General features: G+C 42.0%; 1 protein-coding gene across 2 annotated transcripts; it reads right to left on the bottom strand.

Moving 5' to 3' along the window:
• Window positions 1-2096: 2096 nt before the first annotated feature.
• med15 (mediator complex subunit 15) lies at window positions 2097-16077 on the bottom strand. 2 transcript variants are annotated; one of them, XM_084488342.1, is made up of 18 exons: window positions 15938-16077; window positions 15312-15399; window positions 15010-15061; window positions 14887-14910; window positions 14592-14756; window positions 13919-14313; window positions 13230-13664; window positions 11202-11252; window positions 10708-10815; window positions 10331-10446; window positions 9748-9875; window positions 9255-9389; window positions 8636-8699; window positions 8407-8473; window positions 7285-7442; window positions 4749-4915; window positions 3932-4030; window positions 2097-2711 (listed from the first exon to the last, which is right to left on the bottom strand). In XM_084488342.1, exons 1-18 carry the CDS (start codon window positions 16003-16005, stop codon window positions 2575-2577), a joined length of 2457 nt encoding a protein of 818 aa, XP_084344468.1. In that variant the 5' UTR covers window positions 16006-16077; the 3' UTR covers window positions 2097-2574. The 2 variants fall into 2 exon arrangements, with proteins under 2 accessions (XP_084344468.1, XP_084344469.1); XM_084488343.1 differs by lacking the exon at window positions 14592-14756.
• Between the last annotated feature and the right edge of the window lie 470 nt (window positions 16078-16547).

The raw sequence follows: 16547 nt of genomic DNA, 5'->3' as shown, positions 1-16547 counted from the left end.
AGAAAACGGACACACCTGCTGTATTATTTATAATATGGTTAATACTTAATACTTGGATGAAAGATTTTGCTGTCCAAATACAAATTTAAAATACTATCTATAGCCATACATGTTTATTTCGGAAGGGGAAAAAACAAAAGGCCAAAGTTCTTCATTGTTACTGTTTGGAAACTGAAATCCTGTATATGATGGTAGAAAATAGTTTAGGACAACCAAAGCTTCATGTCAGGCATGCAAACTGGTTTGGGGTGAAAAAGGTGAGAATGATGCGTGAGCCAAGGAAAACACAAACCCACTCCACAAACCCAATCCAGGGTTATACTCCGGGGAGTTAAAAATACAAAATAAACATAAAAATTATTTAAAAATATATATATAATAATTAAAAAAAGATTTAAAAAAAATTATATTAAAAAATGATTTAAAAAAAGATTATAAAAAAATTATCTAAAAAAATAAATAAAAATCATTCAAAAAAATAAATTAATTTAAAAAATTTGACCGCAAGCATCTTTTTTTTGGACCTGCACGCACATCTTTTTTTTTGACGTGCGCGCAGGTCCAAAAAAAAAGATGCGCGCAGGTCCAAAAAAAAAAATGCGCGCAGGTCCAAAAAAAGATGCGTGCAGGTCAAATTTTTTTAATTTATTAATTAAAAAAAATATATATATATTTTATAATTTTATATATATATATATATATATATATTTTTTTTTTTTAATAATTTTTATTTATTTTTAACTCCCCGGAGTTTATTTTTTATTTATTATTATTATTATTATTTTTTTTTTGGCGTCCTCCTTGGTCTGTTGTTGTTCTGGGATGCACTAGCTTTATTTGCACTCAGTGGCCCATCCTTGTCGGAGGCTTTCTGTACCTGTGAGGTAGAATGGATTTTTCTGTCTCTCATTAACTCCCGTCTCTCACTCAAACATACGCGCACACACAGCTCCAAGTTGTCTCTATACTATATTTCTGCTCCTTTCTCCCATCATAAGAACATTACTGTATGTAACTGTGGCTATCTGTTGCGTGGCTTTCCCACTAAGATAGCTTTCTTTATAAAACATAAGTATTCATTTTTAATGTTTCTCATGTCACAGAAACCACAGTGAATCCTGTGTTTCTGTGCCCCGCTGTGGTGTCGACAGCACAGAGCTCGGTACCGTTACAGGACAGCGGTGGTTTCTTTCAGCTTGTATTGTATTCCAATTTTAGCGAAAACAAACATAACATTCGCTTGAAAGAAAAAAACTGTTTAAGGATGCTTATCTTTACGTGAATTTTGGGATGACTCGTCTGCCAATGACTTCAAGTTGGTTGTGTTTTAACCGGTGATTGTTGCGCCAAACTGTTTACAAAGGGACACTTGCTTGTGAGGCAGCAAGCGCCTGCTAGTTGACCTGCCGGGCGGGACGATCAGTACTTCCCCACATAAAGAGCTTAGTTCTGATCGGATCACTTCCCAAATCGTCCCGCTTACATTTTCGTCTCGTTTTTATTCGTTAACGAAAGTGTCAAAAGATTTCGTCGTAGTTTTTGTCATCCTAAATTGATTTTTATTTAGTTATCGTCTCATTTTCGTCAGACTGTAGACCCCCCCCCACCCCCAATGTTTTCTCAATGGATCTCCACGAATCACACAAGTGGCCAATTTTGTTTAAAAAAAAAAAAACGGCGAATTTCGCCGAAAGGTGACGAAAGGTTTGCATGCCTGTTCATGTGTAAGCCTAATAGCATAACTTTATTCCTCAATGAAATATATTGCATTCATACTAGTACTATGAAAACCAAAAATGGCTGTCAGTTAATGGAGATGTGGAAGAAAGGTATGTTTGAGTGAGAATTATTGGATTATTCCTTTGTGCACACTGAAAAGGTAGCATATAAAGTTGCTTACAATCTTCAGAAAGATTGAAAGACATGCAATTATTCCAAAATATTGTTGTTTGGAGCCAAAATAGTATAGGGATAGTTCTATTAAATTACACAGATTCATAAATATGAACATATCAAATTATTTATTTAGTAATTTGGTTTTAATTACCGTAATGTTGTTTAGTCAATGAACAGGGCTGTATAACAGTCAACAGATTTGAAGCATTTATTCAGTAAGCAAAAAGTATACACATTCCAGATCTTCCAATGGCAAAAGTTTACAAAACATACACATTTCTTTTACTTGATAAAACAGCCTTCAAAACGACCTTTTCAGTTTACAGTATATCACAACCCTCTTGTGGTAGAAAATAGAAATTACATTTCAAAACAAAATGTAAAGGCAGAAAAACGAACCAAAAGAAAAAGCAGAAAATAATACCCACTTTGTAATGCACATTCGACGTGTATGTATGCGTCGTTTAATATAGATATACGGTATATGATGTAAATGTTTTATTTCAATTTTCCCTTTAAACGTTTGTTTCTTCCATGCATCCGGTTTCGGTGGCGAAGCCGCTTGCGACTGCAGGTTTTTCGGCAAGTGTGTGTTGTGTGTGTTGTGTGTGTTTATGTGTGGTTGGTGTGTGTGCGTGTGCGTGTGTGTGTGTGTGTGTGTGTGTGTGTCTCTGCGCACTAGGCTGCAGACAGGCAGGCCTGTCTGATGCTCTGGGCCCAGGTGTTCAGCAGCTCTGTCACAGAGTGCTTGTCTGGGAGCTGAAGCAGCTTGGAGGTCATGTTCTTGTGGACCGTCTGCAGGAACGAGTTGGCACCTGAACCAAAGAAGAAGAGTTGGAAAACATTTAATGTTTTTTTAGGATCACATACAAAGGTCTTACTAAAGGTCCTGCTATTCAGGGGAGGTTGGGGGTCCCCTCTGCATTACTTTTATGCACTTGTTTCATTCTACTTGTCTATCCAATCCAATAGCTACTCTACACTGATTGTTATAGAAAAGACTCTTCATATACTGCGCAGATTGCCTTCGTGCAGTGTATTTTAGTCGTTTGTGGACCAAAATCAATTCTATGATTTGATTTGTTTCCATCCTCACCTGTAAGTCACTTGGGATGTAAACAACTGAACATAAATGTATTTGCCCATGGACTTTGCCCTCAAATGTGAAGTGCATCAAGAAGTGGACAGAAAATGTCCCTCGAGAGAACAAGTTGATGGTTGTTAATAGTGTGGATGCAAAGCAAGCCACACTTTTGTTATCATGTCTTATTATTTTTCTTCTGCAGATTTCGGGTAATTCTCTACTTCTACAGTTTGAGGCATTTACCCCAAACAGCTACCAAAAAGTCACGCATATATTTGTGCAGTGTGCTACTACTTTTGGAGACCAATCATAGCAGACTTAGTTTTTGATTTATTTTTTAAATGGAAAGTGAATAGGGAAAAAAATGCTAAAATCAACAACTCCAAACATGAACAACCTGAGTTGTCCAATTAAATTAGCATATGTAGACCGGAAGTACGGAGGTCTCCAAAAAGCTGCCATTGTTCAACAAATCGCAAGTTCAGAGAACCCCAGAGGCCTAACGTTTGGATCAAGGACCATCCCCTTAGGTAATGATGAAGATAGTGATAGCTATCAAAATGACTATTTTAGCTATTTCTTATAATTAGTCAATGGGGGAAAATGCTGACTTCAGCCATTCCAAAGGAAAACAACTCAGGGTTGTCAAAGTTTGTATAAGTATAGAAATCGCATTTCTCCAAAAAGCAAAGGAGCTCTTCAGTGACAGGGGGTGCCATAACTCACAATCAAACAATAACGATCAGCTTCAATGTTCAATCAATCGGCGACTTCTACCTTGCCATGCTCTCTCATTAGCCTTGGTGGCATTAGAATGTCAGCATGCTCACAGAATATTACACACACGTTGAGTTTGAGCAACCACGTGCATTTACTTCAGAAAATGCACATGCGGTAACATGTCTCCTTTATATTATTATTATGATGAAGAACTACCACTGTTTTCCTCACCGTACTGTTCTCCTTCGTCCGCCCAGTGAGGGCTTTGGTCTGGGTAGTCGGCTGGGACACTCAGCTGCAGTGGAGGGACACTGGGCAGATTCTTGTCATCTAAGAAGGGAGGGAGGGAGGGTGGGGGTGTGTGTGTGTGTGTGTGTGTGTGTGTGTGTGTGTGTGTGTGTGTGTGTGTGTGTGTGTGTGTGTGTGTGTGTGTGTGTGTGTGTGTGTGTGTGTGTGTGTGTGTGTGTGTGTGTGTGTGTGTGTGTAGGAAACTTTAGTCAAACTGTAATCAGACTGTAATCACCAATGTGATTATCCCATGAAGCAGGTTTGTATTTTGACTTAAAAGGGGACCTGTTGTAGCAATAACTAGCAAATTTGACATTTCTGTTTGACATTGACATATATAATAACTAGGGCTGTCAAATTATTAAGTTCATGTTGATTAATTAATCACAGAAAAAATAACGCGTTAAAAGAATTAACACAGATTAATCACACTTCTATAGTGCCCTCTAGAGTCAAAACAAAGTATTATATTTTTTTGGCTGAGATGCATTGCATCTTGAGTGAGATGGAAATGTTATTAATTTGATCTTATTTTGAAATACTTTCTCTGCAAAATGTAAGTATGCAATTAATTTATATTAATTAATCACAGAGCCTGTAATTAATTTGATTAATTTCTTTAATCGCTTGACAGCCCTAATTATAACAGACCATGGACATAGATTTCACCCCCCCCCCGCCCCGCCCCCCAAAAGATTGTATTATAAATATACTGAGCTCCACAGTAAGGTGTTCAGCCACAAAGCAGTGTCTGGCGTACCCAGTTTGCAGACGAGGTGCACGGCGCCGTTGTTGCTGCAGAAGGACGGGTCCAGGCTGATCAGGAACTTCATGTCCAAGCGCGCCACCTCGCCCTGCAGGATGTTGGGGATGGTTTGCCGCTCGTCCTCATCAGGTTTCCTCTTACGGCCCGTGATGCTGGGGCCCCTTCAGAGCAGAGGTCAGGGGTCGTTACTTTGATTCAGGACCCTTATTCTAGTGTGAGGATTCTTTTTTTTTCATTTGTCCACTAGGGCTGCATGATATGAGGGAAACATGCGATATGCGACAACGTTGTTCAATATTGCAATGAATATATGACCTGTGACAGATAAACAAAACTTTAAGTGTGCACACGTCCGATGTGTTATTGTATCATGATATTAATATTATCAACCAATTTTACAAATGAACACTTATATACTTAATTAAAAACACCTATTTTTATAAAATAGTCGGCTTATTAAAAAACATTGTTAAAAAGGTTTATGTTAACTTTTACATCTGTATTCATGTCTTATGAAAAAAGGTATTCAAAATGATCTGATTCCGTCAATAAACAAAGTAGCACTCAACATTTGCTGGTAGATTGGCAAGTAGACTGATTAACCCCCAAAAAATAATGAATTATGTAAAACAGAAAATTGGAATCAAACTTCCATAATTAACTATTTAATACCTCCAAACAATGTAATTCTGCATATTTCCGATCAACACCCCCCTCTAAAATAGTACAATCCACTTACTGCAGAGGCAAGACCCCTTAAAACTAAAGGCGCAATGGTAAATCCTGGCACTTGAGGAAATGAAGGAGTGTTTGTGTTTGTTATCGCTACAGTGGACTGTGGCTACTATTCTAGTATAACGCAACAGTGTGTGTGTCAATATGCAGATGTGTGGAGCTCGTTCTTGACAGCCGTTGATTTTGGTTGACCTCGTATGAGAGAGGGTTTGGCTTCCCTGACACCTAAAGTATAACGCCAGTGTGATCAGTGGGTCATTTCGATGTCTGAGTGAGGTATAAACGTGACATATTATACCACCAGGAATGAGTGTGATTAGCAATTACAAGCCGTTTGAAAATCTTCTGACATCACAAGTGTGTGCTGGATAGATCAGTGGACTGTAGCATACATTGCTCATCTATCTGCCATACATCTAGATGAACATGGCTTGTAATGGCTAATCACACTCACACCTGATGGTATAGTATAGGCACCTCAGTATAACGCCACAGTGCATTGCATTGTTGCGCATTACATCTACCTCGCTCATTATAGCGCTTATACACAACGCAACTAAAAGAGTATCAAATGGTTGCAGTGGGTCGTCAGTCGCCACACACCATCCTTCCCTTGAACCCTCAGCCCAAAACCCATTTCATTAAATCTCAACGTTTTAAATTCCAGCTGAAACAGCTGGTTCTTTTTTTTCTTATTTTCTCTATATTTTCTTGAAGGCAGACAATCCCACACACAGCTGAATTCTAAACTCACCACCAAAATTTGATTTGATTGTATGCCTCAAGTTACAAGTCCAAAAAAGTTACTTATCACTAGTTACTTTTGTAAATTAGATTACTTTACTCGTTACTGCATAACTTCACTACTTATTACTTTATTTTCAATAAAAATATATAGGTCACTTTATCCCCTACAATTAAAACAGAAATGCACTTAAGCCGCGGTGACACATGAAGTTACTTTTGCGATGGTCCAAAGGCTGAATGAACCTGATCTATTTCACAAGCTATGACATTGTGTCTTCCTCTCACCCTCTTGCAGGCAAGGGCAGCCTTCTCATGTTTAAAACTAATGCTGTCTATCCAGTGCACCGTCATTCCTAAGTAACTTTTGCTGTTGGCGGACCAAATGTCCGCGGTGGTGGACACATGATCCAGGGACTCAAAAGTTATTTTGAGCTTCCATGTCGGAATAACACTTGTCCAGGTAATGGGATAATGTTTTCCTGTCGGATGTTGGCTTGCGCGTCGCAGGTATTTTAGCTAGTATTTTTCTAAATCTGGGTTGCGACAGTTGAAAGACGCCTGTCGCCTGGACATAGAGTGCATTTGACTCGAATATTTTTGTCCTTTCGAGTTATAAACTGAAAGTAATCGCCACTGGCCAAAACCCCCTGTCTCCATCTCCCTCTCTCCTTCACACCAGCAGCTACGTCACTCAAATCGATCGCTATGGCAACGTGCCGAGGCAAGCAGCACACACACAGGACGCACCAGTTAAACAGATCAGAACTTTACACACAGGCAAACACAGCTTGGGTAACGCAGGAACGCGCGTTCCTATAGTCTAGTAAAGTAGTGTAGTTACCGATATTTTTTGTGTAATGCGTTACTTTACTTCGTTACCCAAAAAAGTAATATTGTTACTGTAATCCATTACTTTGTAACTCGTTACCCCCAACACTGGCTGCATATTCGGGGACGCATTAAACACAAGCTATTTCATGGCCTCGAATGACTTTCCCCTGCTGTGAATGTGCATACGACCAATGACGCTTAATACTCGGCCACGTACGTGATGGGGGGGCCGTGGATGGCAGCCATGGCGGGGGAGAAGGTGCGGTAGAGGGAGTGATTGAAGACAGGCGAGCGGATGTTGGTCATGACGGCGTCCAGCAGGGGCTGGCACAGGTACTGCTGCTTGGTGGCCACGGGCGGCGGGGGCGGGGTCGGCTGCACACACACACACACACACACACACACACACACACACACACACACACACACACACACACACACACACACACACACACACACACACACACACACACACACACACACACACACACACACACACAAAGGAAGTGCCTGTTTAAAACGATGGGCTTCAGGCAAGCATTAACATAGTGAATAGTTATTGAATTCTTGTTATACAATAGCCTGGAAATCCAGACCCACATCTAGAAAGCTGTAGGGTCTGGCAACGAGTAATGAAAATGGCCCAACTCGAGGGGCGGCATCAAGCATGCATTTGAAAATATCAGTGCACACAATTGGATAACACTACGACCAATCAAAATAATACAAGGGGTGACGTATCCAGAGCCCCATACACTACCAGCGGAGCTAACCAATAGATTAGACTCTTGCCATATCCGGTCGGTAAAACAGCAAAGCTTTTGGCCTGCCTATATCAGATACAGTCAATTCAAATTGTGCTCTCGCGAGACCTCTGGATTTCCAGGGTAGTTATACAAGGCAAATTCCAAAAAAATAAAAATTGGCTAGGAAACACAATAGGTAATCTATTATTTATAATAGATATTATTATATATTAATATTTATTTTGAGTGGTCCCATTTGACAGTTTTATTTATTTAAAAAGTAATTAAGGATTTAATATTATTGGCTTTTGGCCATAGACTACTGTGAGGCAGCAATTCAATTCCCACCCTCAATGTGGCAAATATGGAACGTTTCCGCTGTGCCAGAAGACACTTCTCAGGCAATAATTATAAGCAGGTTGGGACCTTTGAACATCGGACCTTTGAACTGTCAATTTTGTTTCTTCTTAATTAAGTCACCAATGGAGGGTTGTTGACATGTTTGTCAATGCAGTCTGAAAATTATAATCTTACAATAACTTCTGGCAGGACATTCCAGTGGCTTTTACAAGAGGAATAGGAGGGAGGCTCACCACTGCCATGTCGTTCTTTAGTTTCTCCAGGGCTATCTCACACTTCTGTAATGTCTTCAGGGGACACCTACAAGCCGAGGGTGCACAACATGAGACAAAAATAATGTGTTTGTTCAAGAAGTTCTGGCTGAAATAATCCCCCAAATCCCCCTTTCCGACCGTAATAACACTGATTTATTGATCAGCAGACAAGACTACTCTTTGTTATTGGACATGACGTCTTGCATACCTCGTGTTGGGGTCAGTGAGGATGTTCAGCAAACTCTTCATCTTGCTCAGGTCCTTCTTCCTGTCTGTCAACAGCAAGAAAACAATCGACAAAAGTAGAGATGTTGGCAGCTCGAAAAGATCTTCCCACTAGCACGTAGGCATGTGCCTTGCAGCGATCCAGGTAAACAAAATTAAAGTAAAACATCACTGGTAATCACCCCTAAAAGCCTGATAAAACACTACATTTTAGAATATACACCTTTAGTTTCCCCTATATGCATTCAGCAGTGACACACTGCCTCTGCTGGATTGTCAGCGCCACTGCAAAAACTCAAACTCTAATTATTTTTTCTAAGGCTTATGATAAATATCAAAGAAACAGCTGAAAATTAACATAAAAGATTAACTTAGTTTCTGCCAAGTTCAAGGCACATTTGCACAATGATCTGGTCTCAGCGGATACCTTGACTCTGTTTCCCAAAAAAATCTCACCAGAAGTAACCATTTAAAGCATTATTTTAAAAAATGTTCTTCCGGGGGAGCATGCCCCCGGACCACCATAGCGTTGCTAGGTTACCAACTCCCAGCACCACGGCTACAAAAAAATCTAGGGGAAACACTGATAATAATATATATACCTTCGTTTTTGTCAATTTTATTGATCATCCTGCGCAGGGGTTCGATGTACTTGGACAGCTGTTTGAGTTTCTCCATGTACTGCTGGTCCTCCAGAGATGTGGCGCCCGCCGGACTCATTACCGAATTGGGATTACCTTTGGAGACCAGTACTGCGTTATAATGAAGCACCTGTAGTCGTGTGTTAGCATCAGCAACTACCCTACAACCATATATGGTACAAAACCACTGGCATGCATGCATGTATACATATGGGCAGTGTAAAGGCAGGCATGAAGGTTTCTGGTTGTTCGGCTCTTCTTTGGAGTCGTAATTCAACTTATAATGATGACTCTTTGGCTTTTGTTTTGTCTTAGCCAGTATACAGCACAATGGCAATTGCCTTCTATAATTCTGAATAATGTTGCACCAGAAATGTGTGTAAATATATAAGATGTTTTTTTAGTGTGAGTGTGTGTGTGTGTATGTGTGTGTATAATAAGGAGGTTGGTGAACCTGGCGTGTTGAGGGGACCAGGGGAGGGTACCCCATAGTTCTGGGGGGTGCGTGCTGTGGCTGGACTGTGCGAGGGTTGGGGGGAGGGGCTTGGCTGAAAACCTCCAGGTGAAGGGGTGGGGCCCGAACTGCAGGGAAGGAAGTGACATACGTTGACCCATTATTGTTCAGAAAAAAATGCTTAATACATGCAGCCATGTAACTGGACAAGCACAACATGACTGCCATGTGCCACATAGGTCCACTCAAAAGACCCATCTCTTCTTGTCACATGACGTGACCATATTGTATTTAAACGTTTTTTTATAATGTTTATTTTCCATCCGTTTTATTTATCTTTATCCTCATCTTCAAACCGCTTATCCGAGGGTCGGGTTGCGGGGGGGCAGCAGGGGGCCGCAGACTTGACCAGCTCTGACGGGGGGGGGGGGGGGGGGGGGGCAGTATTGAGATATCATCCCTCCAGCTAGTACTGGGTCTACCCCGAGGTCTCTTCCCCACTGGTCGCGCCCCGTGGGCATTCTTACCAGATGCCAGATACCTCTCTTTATTTATTTATTTACATGAAAAAATCAAGGTTTACCTGACAGAGTTGGGCTGCGAGGTGGGGGGCTGAGGGGAGGGCTGCGGGGGTGGGGGCATCGACTGGGGGGTCTGGCCCGGGGAGGGTGAGGACATCATCTGATGCTGTTGCTGCACCTGCTGAGGTGATAGCAGAGACGGGCGGGAGGGAGGAAGTTAGCTCCCGTTGCAGATGAGGAAGTCTTTACTACCCGAACAAAGCTGTTTACTTTTGAAACAAAGAAACTGACAAATAGACGGGACTAATGCTTTCCGCAACGTCACATTAAGACATGGAAGACCCCAAAACTATGTGAAAGTATCATAAATGGATTCCTTATATATATTAGGACTGCTGGATCTGAGATTAATGGCTGGGAAGCTATGCAAGATAAGTACCTGAGGCATCTGTTGGCCCCCCATGGCTGCAGGGTTCTGTGTCGCGAGGGTTGGGTTCGGGGTGACCCGGGGCATTCGCTGAATCGTTATCCCAGGTCTGTTCATCATCTGTAGAGGAGGACAGAGGGATCACAACAAGATAAGGTCACGAGAGAGAACCATTTTCTTTGCTTGAATTAGCTGAATACAAGTCAAATTTAGCTAATGCATGAAATGGCCAATCCCATGATTATCGTGATCATTCAAAATGTTGAAAGAAAAGTTAATTTGGACCAAAATCAAATCAATCAAACAATCAATGGGTGTCGTCATGGTGATGACAATGGTGATTTGAGAAACATGGTTTCATACTCAATACATTATTTTGTAGCAAGCACTGTGATTCAACCATAGGCCCTGTGTTAAATTAAGTAGCCTGCAGTCTGAATTGAAAAGATTGGAAACAACATGGAACAGTTGGAGGGCGGGGAGTTCTGCTGGAAAGGGTTTCTTACCTGTCCCGGGTTGGGTTGTGCTGCCACCTGCTGCTGCAGAGCTGCTCTGGCCTAGCAACACACACACACACACCTTTGTAAGATGAGGCTGTAAAAGCCAGAGGCAGTGACATTTAGGAATACAACAAAAACGGTTCCACTTAGTACTGTGCTATAAAGACTTAATTAATGACAATTGAGCTTTTGCCACACCCTTAAACTGCTATTGCTTATGACCTGCTGGCCAAAGGTGTTAATGGGCCATTGTAGTACTATACTAGTAGTACATTTCGGATCTGGTTGCTCAATACAAAGACTAGACTATTTGTTCTTTTTTTTTGCTGCATATGATTTTAAGTGTATTTCGATTGCACCCTATTAGAATTGCCTTCATACGTCGGTCTGTCATATGGATTTGTCTGAATAATGAGACTTCTGTTTATTTCTGTTTATATCATGCTCCTATAGCCTTATTTATTTTTATTTCACTTTAAACATTTAAAACAAAGTATAAGTGAATAAACAAAATCAACAGTTTCCGGCATTTCCCTCTATGGGATAACATCTTTACACCTTATAGATAAATCTTAACTGTAAACGTTTCTTCTCCATCAGTTCAGATGCCCAGCTACAACTTTTGTTTGATCCTGCAAGTATGTTTTAATTTGGTTAAAATCAGTGTCAGTCTCTCTTCCTCAAAGAATATGTTTTTTTTAAAAACCTGGATGGGCTTGCATATATATACTCGTACTTTAAAGTCTCCCTGTCGGCTTCATTGCTTTATTGGCTACCCTGTCATCCTTGTGCACTTGGATGTGACATGTCTTCATATTGATGATCATAGGCAGAGTGGCAGACAAGTGAGACTGTGACACCGTCAGAAGGCCCATGGGCTTCAGAACCGTAACAATGTCCTCTGCCATTCTGCAATGTGCCGTTGTTGAGTCTAAATCTCTGTCGGCCCTCTTGCTGGTGCCAAGTCCGACAGAATCGCGATAACAGGTCCTTACTGTTGGCCATTACTGTTTTGTTCAAGCATGTATAGTGGCCATTGAGATTCAGCAACACTTAAAGTGTTCTTAAAGTGACCAACCAGACGGCTGGCAACTGCTATGGTGCAACAGACTGGGTCCTCTTTTAGGGCTGCGTTATGCATCGTTTCAATGTGTTCTCTGCGCGATGATCCCCTCACACGGTACCCCAAGACGGATCGCTGGTTAACATGTCTGAACACAGAATCATGTTTGTTTCAATGTCATGTACGACAGCCAGCCACACACTTTTATCCTGGAATCCCATATGCAGCCAGGACTTTGCTCAGTCATTAAGCAATGGTTGTTGCGGTGTGACTCTATCCCATCTCTTTTGTTCTCGACTTTGACGTCCAAATGTCAGTAGTGAAACCTAGTGCTCTACTATCCTTAATTAGCTCCATAACCTAACCCAATCTTTGTGTCATAATGAGAGTTGGTTTTCCATTTGCTTCCTAAATCCTGCAACAATATTCAGAGGCCTCATATCTCATGCAATGAAATCTGCGATGCTGTTGTTGAATCAATACTTGTGAATAAGACTTAATATGTATAGTAAATCTGCCCAGATAATTGCATAATGTCGGCGGCTAGCAACGCAACCTACCCGTTTCAAGTGGTTTGCAATGTATGCTGTTGCATTTAACTTTGTTTGAAATGCTCCCATTTTAAAAACTTATTCTGAGAAATGGTTAAAGTATTAGATAGTAGCTTCTCTCATTCACTCAACCACAAGCATGTTGTCACATGGACTTTGTTTTTGCAAAGTGGCACCTGCTAGAATATGATTATGATTACTCTAGTTTATTATTCCTGTGTGCATCTCTTAAGCTGCCTTACTTATCTAGTATATCTATTTTTTTGACAAATTTTCGCTTCATGAAAAACTATGCATTTATTTACAGCATAACTGGTTTAACACGTTAACGTTCTGCCCCTAGTGGTCAAAACGCAATTCACGATAATTAGGTTACTTCAAGGCAATGTTAGATTACGATACTGGCGATGTGGTTTTTACCTGGAGAGCTTGCATCTTGAACTGTTGCTGCTGCTGGCTGAGGGAGCCCATGGACACGTGTTGACCAGGGGGCATCTGGGCGGGCAGGGACTGGGGAACTATGCCAGGCTGTTGCTGCTGCTGGGGGTGTGGGGGTAACGGCCCTTGCTGTGGCTGTGACTGGGCTTGCACCTGCTGCTGCTGATGTAGCTGCTGCTGCTGCTGCTGCTGCTGTACCATGTGCTGGATAGACTGAGCCTGGGCCTGGGCCTGGGCTTGGGCCTGTGCTTGAGCCTGGGCTTGGGCCTGGGCTTGAGCCTGTGCTTGAGCTTGGGCTTGAGCCTGTGCTTGGGCCTGAGCTTGGGCCTGGGCCTGCGCCTGCGCCTGGGCATGTTGTTGAAGCTGTAGTTGGACTATCTGCTGCTGTTGCTGTTGCTGGATCCTGGACGGGTGTATCTGAAAACGTATAGAGGTGAGAAGAGCAGCATGCACACTGGAAATATGGAACAATTGTTTTGACAGCGCCTTTGATCAAATGTCCAACTTGAATGTGTAGTATTTTGCTTTGGAAATTAAGATACTGCCACCGCCAAGAGTATCTTAGCATCACAAGAACATCCTACATGTCTCGTAGGACACGTCTCGTTCGAAAAAAAGAGAGCACTTAAACAGTGCATGACTCCTCTAATTTGAGGGGTTTGTGTCCAAACCTGGCTCTGCTGCTGATTCTGGGCGGCCTGCTGCTGTTGCTGATGCTGCTGTTGTTGTTGTTGCTGCTGCTGCTGCTGTTGCTGTTGTTGGTGCTGCAGCTGCTGCATCTTCAGCTGCTGCTGCACCTGGAACTGCTGCTGGATGGCGTTCTGCTGCTGTTGCAGGGCGTTCTGTTGTTGTTGTTGCATGGCGCTCTGCTGTTGCATGGCGCTCTGCTGTTGCATGGCCGTCTGCTGCTGTTGCATGGCATTCTGTTGCTGTTGCATGGCATTCTGCTGCTGCTGGGCCTGCTGGAACTGCTGAAACTGGATAGACTGTTGCTGCTGTTGTTGTTGTGGTTGCTGCTGCTGTTGGGCCTGCACGATCTGCTGCATCTGTAACTGACCTGGTCCTCCTGCAACACCCCAAGGATGAGAGATACAAGAGCAGAGAGAGATGGACAGGGGAGGGGGGGTTGGAGAGTAAGACATCCATGTAGAATCAGTTGGGTTTTCCTGTGGAACAACACCCCTGGAGTCGTCTTCAAAGCAATCAGCAGAGGCTTGGATATACTAGGTCTCTTTCGCAGGCGGTTCTCAGTCACAGAGCAGAAACACAGCCAGCTGCATCCACTGTTAACGCTTGCCATTTAGTGCATACAAAACAAACACCACATGGAGGAAACACACTCACTGGCTTGTGGGTTTCCAGCCACCCCTCCCATGGCATGCTGGCCTATCTGCATCTGCCCCATGGACCCCATACCAACCATTGGCGCACCTGGGGGACGAGGCCCCATGCCAATAGTGCCTGGGCCCCCTCCAACCCCTGTCAGGTTAGTCAGGGCATTCATGGGATCTAGCAGAAGAGTAGACAACAGAGAATAGTACACAGCTCCAACATGCATAGCCGTCATCATGAGCAATAGGAGTCCACTTCTCCAAGTTAGACAGATCCCGGCCAAAGAGATGGAAATGCGCCTATTTACCTGGACCGCCAAGAGCCTTCTTGTCTGAAAAACAATTTGAAAAGCATAATCACTTACTATAAAACTGTTCATGTCTACCCAAAATGGTAAATCCCTAGCCAAGGCAAACAGTATGATACTTACGAATGTCTCTGAAGTGTATTATCAAACGCGCAACCAGAGACAAGTATTCCTCCTAGAATAAAAAAGGGAAAGACTAAGTAGTACCGATATGTGAATAGTGAAATATTATTAACATAAAAGGTCCATTACAATGGTTTGCAGTATTGCAAAACATTGTGGGGCCAAGTAGGCGTGTCAAATTCAAATGGTTCAGTAAATCATTTACTTAACCTTTTCAGATATACTTCAATCCTGTGCCTTACTTTTTCATATGAGTAAACGTTTATAATAATTAGTAGTGAATATAATAGACAGTTACTTACACGGGATTTGGCTTTGACGTAAACATGATTCTCCATGTCATTGCTGGACTTTGAGTGTGGAGTCCCAGCCTTTCTCATCGCATCCTCTCTGAAATAAAGATTAACAGTTTGAGCAGTAGGCCTATACACATTATTGTCAACATATTTAAGTCCACATTGAAAATATTGAAAACGTTACGTTAAACGAAGTGCGATTGATTTTCTATCTATTTTCAGAGTTGGCTGCATTTACCATGGTCTCTGGCTCTTGTTTTATATAAGAAAGACTTTTTAATCAACGCTTTTCCAAAACGTTTAGCAGGAAATAAAAAATGAAAACATAACATGACGTTCACGGACGTGCTTTGATCTGTTAAAGCGTAGGCGTGATTCGGTCATTGATCCGAGCTAACGATGCTAAATGAGCTAACTGATGAGATCAAAGAGATGTACGGCAAATTATTATTATTATCTTGTTTCGTTTTACTTGGGGTTATATTTTGCATTTGGCACCGATTGAGGAGGGTCAGGAGGTGGGATGCGATTTAACGTTAGCTTAGCCAACTAGTTTCCACTTGCCAACATCTATAGAAACATGCGTTCGTTGAGCTAATGATACTATGCTGACATAAAAAGAAAAGTCTCACATCTGTGCGACGACTTTTTGTCGGAATTGTGGGCTTCTCCAGTCGCTGTCTGGTCCAGGGACCTCCATTACATCAAATATTGTCTTTGGCTATTAGAGCGAAAGTATGGTTTGTTGCGGTGATGTTTTTACTGTTTTCACTGGGCTTCCTTATTCGTTTTCTTTAACCAGGTAACTTACCCAGATACATTGTATGTACTGCCCTCTAGTGTACGACATAAGAATATCAGTGTCTGCTAACATGTGTTTGTGCGTAGAAAGTTCGTGATACCAGATAGCTAAACGGAGATAATTATGATGAACTGTTGAATGTGAGGACACATTCACATTGATTCATAAGGAAGATTTGGTATCTTCGGCAGCCAGCCTCAGTAATGTTTGCCGTAGCCACTATGGCTTGATGGCACCCCTAGCATTCGCATATGCCACGGGATAGGTTTCAACCATCCATTTGTTTTACGGTTCACACCTCATTGAATAGTTGTAAGTGTATAATAAGTGTCTGGCGTCCACTCAAGAAGCATGCATTATTTGTGTGGCGAAGAGAAGGCTTTTTTTCTCAGCCTCTGATGGGACTCTGTTTTTGAGTCAACAATGAATTAAAGGTGTGT

The sequence above is a fragment of the Micromesistius poutassou genome, assembly GCF_964030765.1.
Source record: "Micromesistius poutassou genome assembly, chromosome: 1".
In the NCBI taxonomy this organism is placed as follows: domain Eukaryota; kingdom Metazoa; phylum Chordata; class Actinopteri; order Gadiformes; family Gadidae; genus Micromesistius; species Micromesistius poutassou.
Note: the sequence above shows the minus strand (reverse complement) of the source record. Positions and strands in the feature narration are given on the sequence as shown.

Coding starts and splice junctions, on each gene's coding strand:
- med15 (XM_084488342.1), bottom strand. CDS start 16,005: ATGGAGGTCCCTGGACCAGACAGCGACTGGAGAAGCCCACAATTCCGA. Junction 10,816..11,201: donor CACAACCCAACCCGGGACAG/GTAAGAAACCCT, acceptor CCTCCTCTACAG/ATGATGAACAGACCTGGGAT. Junction 4,916..7,284: donor ATCCACGGCCCCCCCATCAC/GTACGTGGCCGA, acceptor TCTGCTCTGAAG/GGGCCCCAGCATCACGGGCC.